General features: G+C 45.9%; 1 protein-coding gene across 2 annotated transcripts in view; it reads left to right on the top strand.

The window, feature by feature from the left end:
• The window catches only part of TRMU (tRNA 5-methylaminomethyl-2-thiouridylate methyltransferase), a 20791-nt gene that overhangs the window by 5141 nt on the left and 7597 nt on the right, over positions 1–8053 (top strand). Inside the window, exons 3-4 of one of the 2 annotated variants that reach the window (XM_012655598.1) lie at positions 1722–1828; positions 5454–5576. In XM_012655598.1, the coding sequence (XP_012511052.1) occupies positions 1722–1828; positions 5454–5576 (230 nt within the window). Of the gene's footprint in view, positions 1–1721; positions 1829–5453; positions 5577–8053 lie in introns of those variants that run through there. The other variant, XM_012655599.1, reaches the window with a different exon arrangement.

Raw genomic sequence — 8053 nt, 5'->3', positions numbered from 1 at the left:
GAGGTAATAGCAAGTAATCCAGGTGGGTTTCAACTTTACCCTCTAGTGCAAAATTTCAAAAGTATGTGAGTGAATGTGATTTTTAAAGATTAACTCAGCACCAAGACCAGACAGGAAGAGTGACTTGTCCCAAGTACTGTGGCAAGTTAGGAGCAGAGCTGTGATTAAAACCCGGCTTTCTAGGCCTGCATTCACTACTGCCTTCTGGCACTGCTCGTTAGGACTGAAAGGAGGACGTGGCCCCAAGACAGTCCTCTCATCTCTGCGGGCTGCCTCCGAGCTCACGCTGGGGCTCTGGCCAGCCTGCCCTCTGTCTTTGCTGAGTCCCAGCTGCCAGGGCACGTAGTTATAACTCTTCCTTGATCCCTGCTCTGCACACTCGCTAGTCCAGCACGGCTGTCTAGCTCAGAAGTGTCTTTTGAATTCATTTGTTCAAGACTCACTGGCCTTCGAGGGCCAAAGTCCAGATGTTCTTTTTAAATTACTGTCTCCCTCAGAAAGCGTAGGAAAGGTTCTCTTCTTTCTTGTGAAAGAATGGGCTGGGCTGCTTTCTCTATGGCTTTTGCGAATGTGGTAGACGGAAATGCTTGACAGCATGTCTTTTCATAAACCCATGTAAATGTTCAGCCTCTTCAACGTTTAGTCAATGTCTGTTAGGCAGAAAGTTGGTTGGGTCTGTGGACATGTGGAGGGAGACATGGACCTCACTAAGTAGTTTACAGTTTAATGAACTTCTTGACAACTAACAATTAAAAAAAATGGAAAGAGTGTAATAACATCAAGTGTTGTTGCAAATATATAACAACATGAGTTTCTATGAACTTCTAGGGGGAGTGAGAAGTGTTAGGAAAACTTAGGAGAACAGTTTAGCGTTGCTCGGTAAGGTCGAAGGAACAAATGACTTATGATCCTGTGCAGGCTCGTGATCAGTCTTCGTAATATAACCTTAAACCCTTGTTGATTAATAGAGAGTTGTAGGTTAAATGAAAAATTTATCACGTATACCAAAAATACACCCAATTTAAAACTCCTGAAGTAGGCATCATAACCCTCTGGAAGTGAATCCTCTAAGACTATGAAATTCTTTCTGAGTCTTGCTGGCATAGTAGCATTTTTCTCCTGCGTCCGCTCGTTCTGTTAGAGCACAGCTCCGCGGAGTTAGGACGGCCCGAGCTGCTTTAAGCACCCAGGAGTTTGCTAGAGCTCAGGAGCGTGGTGGGTCACGTGAGAAAAATTTCTGGACACATTTGCTCAGTGACCCAGGTTCTCAGGCTGAGATTGTAGAATGGCTGGTATAGCCCTGAGGTGTAACTCTAGATGATTTTATTCCTCCTGGGGCTCAGGCATAGTTCTTCCTCACCTACGCCCTCTGTGTTAGAGGAGTCCCAGGAAGCAGTTTAGGGAGTCCCTCATGGCCCCTTCCCCCCTGACTCCACACACCCTTGTGGGGAGACACGGCGGCTACTGAGCCTCAGCAGTGGGGTGTGGCACCTTGCTTTTCATCCAGGCCATTAGTTAAAGGGTCAGATGGCAAGTGCAGCAGGCTGTAAACAAATGTTTGATGAAAATATTGAAAAGGGCTTTATACTGAAGCTCTCCTGTTTTGCAGAAAACTATAGTTTTGATATGACAAGCAGAAATTCTACATTAAACAAGCAATTTAGCTAATTTTTTGAGGAATGTTTCACACTTACAACTAAAGTCTCTTTCTTTTATTGTAGTGATTTTTTAAATGAGTATGAAAAAGGAAGGACTCCTAATCCTGACATAGTCTGCAATAAGCACATCAAATTCAGTTGCTTTTTTCATTACGCTGTGGATAATCTTGGTAAGTAATTTGGGTTTTTTTCATTTGTTTTTAAAAATCACGGATTTTCAGATTTTCAGAGATAGCCAGAAACCAAAACCTTGTGTATAGTTTCATCTTTCAGAAGGAAAGGAAGAAGTGAAAATGACAGTACTTTGTATTTCACTGAATAAGAAGGAACCTTCTGGTGAAGTACAAGTGCTAGGTCCTTGGGAGGACAGGGTGCTTTCATGGTGGACCACGTAAATGTGAGGACAGGCAGAGTCTACCCAAGGACACCCAGCCTCAGAAGTCCTGAGGAAAGATGTATTGCCTCACAAGCCAAAGAGTTCAAAGGTGACAATGCCCAGGAGGAAGACGAGGAGATTCTTAAAAAACAATATTCTAATATTAAATTGTTAATGACTTTAATGAGGTGTCATCTGTGAAAAACAAAAGTAGATGAGCCTGTAAGTGTACCAGGAAGGTCAGAACTTTAGAAAAATGCCAAAGATAACAAAGCTTTTAAAGGCCTGCTCAGAGCCAAAGAGCCCGAGATGGAACAGGCTGACTGCTAGGAGAGCCCTGGGCCGCGCAAGCTCCCCGGCCTGCGGTTTCTGTGTGGCCTTGCACCGCTCCAGCAAGAACACTCCTCAAACTGGGAGCCAAAGCAATGCAGAGGGATTGCCGCAGCCCACAGGAGGCAGCTAGATCTTGGGCTACAAGACAGTGCCTGGCCTCTTCAATAAATGTGTCTCTAGGTTCGGCTGAGCTGAGACCTGGGTGGCCTGTGGAACTTACAAGCCCCGAGTGTAATCTGCATCAGATCCTGCCTGGTTCCCTGTCGCAGGCTCACCCCGCGTCTCTACCTGGGGCCACCACCTGCAGGGTCAGCTTTCTTTGCAGCAGCTCTGGTTCCAGACAAGGTTGTATTTAGGGGAAGTTTCAGGAGCCCTCATTCGAGGCTCAAGAAACTCAGTGTTTAGTCATCCTTTTTGCTAGTCATGGTAAGACCTTTTCTCTTGCTTCCAAAATTGGGTTTCTGCTTTGTCTGGAGAACAAGCCTGTGGTCACATGATTCTAGCTCTTGGGTCTCTTATCTTGTTTTTCTGAGTTTGAAGCTATGTCTCGGTGGCCAGTTCTAGAAGCCTACCTTATGGTTAGGGCTCTGCCACCAGCTGGCAACTTGCCTGCCCACCAGATTTGCAGATTCTATCTGTTCCTAAGTTTTTCTTTCTTGATTCCCTCTGCGTATTGAGATGTCCTCATTTCTTTTTTTTTAATTTAATTTTTATTTTTTTTAAAGATGGGGTCTCACTGTGTTGCCAGGGCTAGAGTGCAGTGGCAATTCATAGGCACGATGCTAATGCACTATAGCAGCAGTCCCCAACCTCTTTGGTACCAGGGACCAGTTTCGTGGAAGACAGTTTTTCCACGGGGAGCTCAGGTCCTGATGTGAGTGATGGGAAACAGCTGTGAATACAGATGAAGCTTCACTCACTCGCCCACCACTCACCTCCTGCTGTGCAGCCTGGTTTCTAACAGGCCATGGACCAGTACTGGTCCGAGGGCCAGGGGTTGGGGACCACAGCACTACAGCCTTGAATTTCTGGGCTCAAGTGATCCTCCCACCTCAGCCTCCTGAGTAGTTGGGACTACAGGCACAGGCCACCGCCCCTGGCCCGATATCTTTTTATCGAACCTTCCTAATGTTGAATTGCTTGCTTAGTAATCTGTTATGGAATTAGAGTTAAAAAAAAAAAATAGAATTGCTTGCTTAGACTACCTCTTGGTATCTGTTGCTGTATTTTGTGAATTCTGGGTTCCTTTTCCTGTCCCCTGCCAGTGGGGTCAGCATAATGAGTCTCTAAAGTTCTGGGTGCTGGCCTGTCAGTTTGCTCTGCCCCACCGCACCTCATCTGCTGTGTATGGCCACGTCCCAAGACATAAGTTGTTAGATGCCAGGGATCCAGTGGTGTCAGCAGTGTCCGCGATGACTAGATTAGGCCTGCTGATCTGATGTGCAAGTGACCTGATGCTGAGATAATGAAGATGAAAAGCTGGTTCATGGAGTTAGGAGTAAAAAAAAGTCTAAAAACAAAAACCAAAAAAGTCTTAAATTTGAATGCTGTACTAACACCAAAAACATGAAATGTAATAGCGACAACTGCCAGGTTTGCTAACTAGGTTTAATAATTAATTCTCCTAATATAAGATTGAGAAGACCTGGCTGGCTTGGTTGCCATTTGTCTGCAGATCTGAGGGACTTAGTTGTCCCCAAGCTGATGAGCCAGTTCTCTGACGTCTGTTGCCAAAGCCAGCAGGAGACCGGGCCACCTTGTGGTCAGAGAATGTCTGTTGTGGCCTGCCCTGCTTAGGCCAAGTCTGTTATTCAGGAAAAGAGTTACAGACTGCTGGAATGTGAATTGATTTTGATTTCCAAGGTGTCTGGAAATAATGTCCTCTGATGAACCGTTGAGATTACTTTGGGTCATAGTAGCAGCAGTCACGTATGTGAGTTAGGATCACATTCTTTGTGTGACACCGGAGGGCAGGTTTAGGGTTTGCAGGAGAAAGACCTCCTGCCTCCGGGAGGCACAAACAGCTCTTCAGGAGAGGAATGTTTGCCTGTGAGAGTGCCAAGTTCTCTGTCGCCATAGCTTTTTTTAATTCTGCAACACAGATAAAAATACACAGAACCTAGACTTCTGAAATCTTAGGGCTTCTAATAGACAAATCCTACACTGTTTGTAGTATAAGTGGTTGTTCTTTAAGGAAATAGATTTAAATTGGGTTTTTTTCTCTATTAAAAACTTAGTCAAGACATGACAATGTGTTTCTAAAGGTACTCTTTCAGGTAGTTAATATGCAGCAGTTAATTCTTGCTGTGTTTTTCTGTTTTATGCCGAGCTACTGTGGTTGGTTAAGTATTGAATCAATTTTGCTGCACCTTTAAGGAAAAAGTCTCTTGCAGGACTGTATATCTGAAATTCTCACACGATAAAAAGGTTATGGGCTTGTATGCCTTGGTAGGTTCTTTGACTTTTTTTTAATAATGTGAAAAGAAGTCGAATGTGCTGGGTAGTCCTTTACTGTGATGAAAATAATACCTATTTATTAAAAATTTAAAGTATAGAACAGTGTAAATAAGGGGGAAATGTCATCTAGAATTTCACTCCCAGCATCAAAGGAATGGACCTTCTGAGATTTTTATCTTTTTCTGTACATTAAAAGTAGTAGAATCATAGTCTTATATACTCTTCCTCTACTTAACAATGTCATAGGCATTTTTCCATGTCACTAAACTCTGAAATGAGCTTTTTATACTTAAATATTTGCATGCATATCTGATTATTTCCTTAAGCTATTAATAGAATGAATGAATGAGTAGATGCTAACTTTTGAAAGGCTCTTAAAGGTACAGTAAAACTTTGTAGCAAGATCGTATCAGCTTAAATTAAGAGTTAAAGTCTGCATTTTAGCAAGATTAAATGCGTTCCCCTATTCCCTGGGATCTCGGTGTTGGACGGTAGGGTGGGCTGTCTGTAGAGACCATGAGCGTAAGACTTCAGGTCCGCATGCGCTTTTGGCACCCTTGGCTCGTACTGACCCAGGCTAGCAAATGTGAGTCTAAAATATGATCTTCGTGTTTTTAAAAACCTCACAGGAGCAGATGCCATTGCCACAGGTCACTATGCAAGAACTTCACTGGAAGATGAAGAAGTCTTTGAGCAGAAGCACATTAAGAGACCGGAAGGGCTTTTCAGAAATCGGTTTGAAGTTAGAAATGGTAAGTTAAAGTGCCCACGTCAGAGATTAATTCTTTGTGAACAAGGTAAAATATTCTGGAGAATGACAGTGCGTTGTGTCTGAGCACCTGCCGCCCCTCTCTCTGTGTGCTCCCGCTAGCTTGCTGGTTTGGGGTTCACATCTGAAAAGGCGCAGTAACCCAGAGGGTCATTTCCCCTGAGGGCCTGCACTTGGGCAGTAAGAGATACCCCAGCCGCCTGGTGCCAGCGCAGGGCTAGTGGAAGGTTAAATCGGAAATGTGTAACTCAGTTCTGGACACTGTGTGCTGGTGATCTGCATGTTCCAAGAATATCTGAGGAAATACTTGACGACGACGGTAACTGGATTGCCACGGTTTTGCCAAGGCCTCGTACTTTGGCATCAGGTTCTCTAGGGTGTGACCGACAGGAGCCTGCAGGTCAGGCCTTGCAGTTGTGTTTACAAAGGTGATCTATACAAATTAGTTTACAGATGTAAGAGAGCAAAGTTTCACCTTTCTAGAAAAAAGTAAATGCCAGACAATGAGCTCGGAAGCCGCCGGCTTGTCCTGTGTGTGTGTTTGTGAAAAGAGGAATTCCCGTCATTGCTGAGTGAAAAACCAAGAGGAGCTCAGAGCCCAGTTTCTGCAAGGAATTTCCGTTGTTGTAGGACCACTGAAAGGTTATCACTTCTGATCTGCACAGCAGTGCTCCACGTGTGGTCCTACAGCCTGCCCCACGGTCACCTGGGGGTTACTGAATTCAGATTTTGGAGCCTCGTTCCCACCACACCCCCATCTGGGGAGGGGGTCTCTGAGAGTCGGGCAGGGACTTGCATGCACACAGTTCTCATTGCTCCTCTCAGCAGTCTCATGAGGTGTGTGCTCTAATCCCACTCAAAGATGAGGAAACTGAGGCCTACGTGAAGTCATTTGACGTGGGTACGTCAGGTGGCAGAGCTGGGATTCAGTCCAGTTCTGCCCAGCTCCCCCGCCCTGCTGTTTCTGCCGTGTCAGGCCCCTGCTGAGTTCTTCTCTCAGTGTGGCCGAGCCCATCTCGAAGGCAGCAGCAATCCTGCAGCAGTGCGCCTGGTCAGGGGAGCCCTGAGTGCACCCGCAGCTGCTCAGCCGCTCCGTGTTCTCTCTCCCTCTCCTCCTCCCCTTCTCACAGCAGAGGGTGCTCAGGTAACTTCACTGAAGGCAGCCCAGACAAGAACGGCATCCACTTCTTGCTGGGAAGCCTCCCGCTGCTGCCTGCAGGGCGCTGGGCCCACTCCCTTAGGACACCCCTCAGTTTCAGGAAGACTGGCTCCGGCCGGTCAGCTCCCAAGGCCAGCGCGCACTCCTAGGCCTGGCCTGTGACCGGTTAGATTCACTCCTCTGCCCACAGCAGGATACCCCTGGCCTGGCGGAGCAAGCACAGGCCCAGAGCAGCCAGGGTGCATAAATAAAGGTCCAGGACAAAAGGGCCTTGGTCAGATGTTAGCTCCTTTCCTTCCTTTTCCTCTACGGTAGCTCAGTTAGGGACACCAGCTTTTTTTCCCCAAACTCGTAGACTTTTAGTTTTGTTTTAAAATGACTCAGAACTAAGAGAAAATGCAAATCGCTCCCAGTATTCTGTTAGGCCTTTATACACACATACACTGTTTGACTGCATTTAGTTTTGAAACAAATAGTAGAATTTTGGAAATGAATCTGCTTACATGATAACTAGTTGACTGAACTGTAATTTCATTTTTCAACTGGTTTTATTGTTTGGTACACAGAAAATAATGGCATAGAAATTGGGCTCAGTTTCCAGCTCCGCCATACTCTGCCTGCGTCATTTTGGGCGAGTCACTTTAATTATCTGAGCTCAGTTTCCTTGTCTGTAAAATGGGGATGATTCTACTTCACTCAGGTAACGTGCGAGACAATGGAAAACATTAGTTACATAGAGCGCGCGCACACATGAGACTGTGCCAAGCCATGAAGGGTGAGTGTGCTGAGCTGTGTGGGGTGCTCTGAGCGTAGCTTGTGGGGGCTCTTGTCTCTTATCCCTAGACATGAGAACGGTTAGCAGAAGCCATTAATACTGATGTTCTGCTTAGTTTTCTTCTCTTTGCCATTAAGCTTGAAAGTGAGGAGCCTGACAGTCCTAATTATTGAAGCCCTGTAGCATGGGGACAGGGCTGACCGGTCCCAGAGCTAGAGCTGGGCCTTCTTTTCAGAACCAAGGTCACATGGAGAAGATCACTCACACCTTTGTACTGTTGCCTTAAAGCCAGAAATGGTTCTTTACAATTAGATTGAGAATGTTCGAGAAACTGCAGTGGGGCCTCTGACCAATGTCAGCTTGGCCTCTAAACAAAACCATTTCTACCAAGGAAAAAAGCATTGTTAAGAGTAGAGTGCTGGCCGGGTGCGGTGGCTCACACCTGTAATCCTAGCTCTCTGGGAGGCTGAGGCGGGCAGATTGTTTGAGCTCAGGAGTTCGAAACCAGCCTGAGCAAGAGCGAGAC

Source organism: Propithecus coquereli, unplaced genomic scaffold (assembly GCF_000956105.1).
Source record: "Propithecus coquereli isolate 6110/MARCELLA unplaced genomic scaffold, Pcoq_1.0 Scaffold480, whole genome shotgun sequence".
Taxonomy (NCBI): Eukaryota; Metazoa; Chordata; class Mammalia; order Primates; family Indriidae; genus Propithecus; species Propithecus coquereli.
The sequence above is the reverse complement of the archived record's forward strand: the minus strand, read 5'-3'. Positions and strand labels throughout refer to the sequence as shown.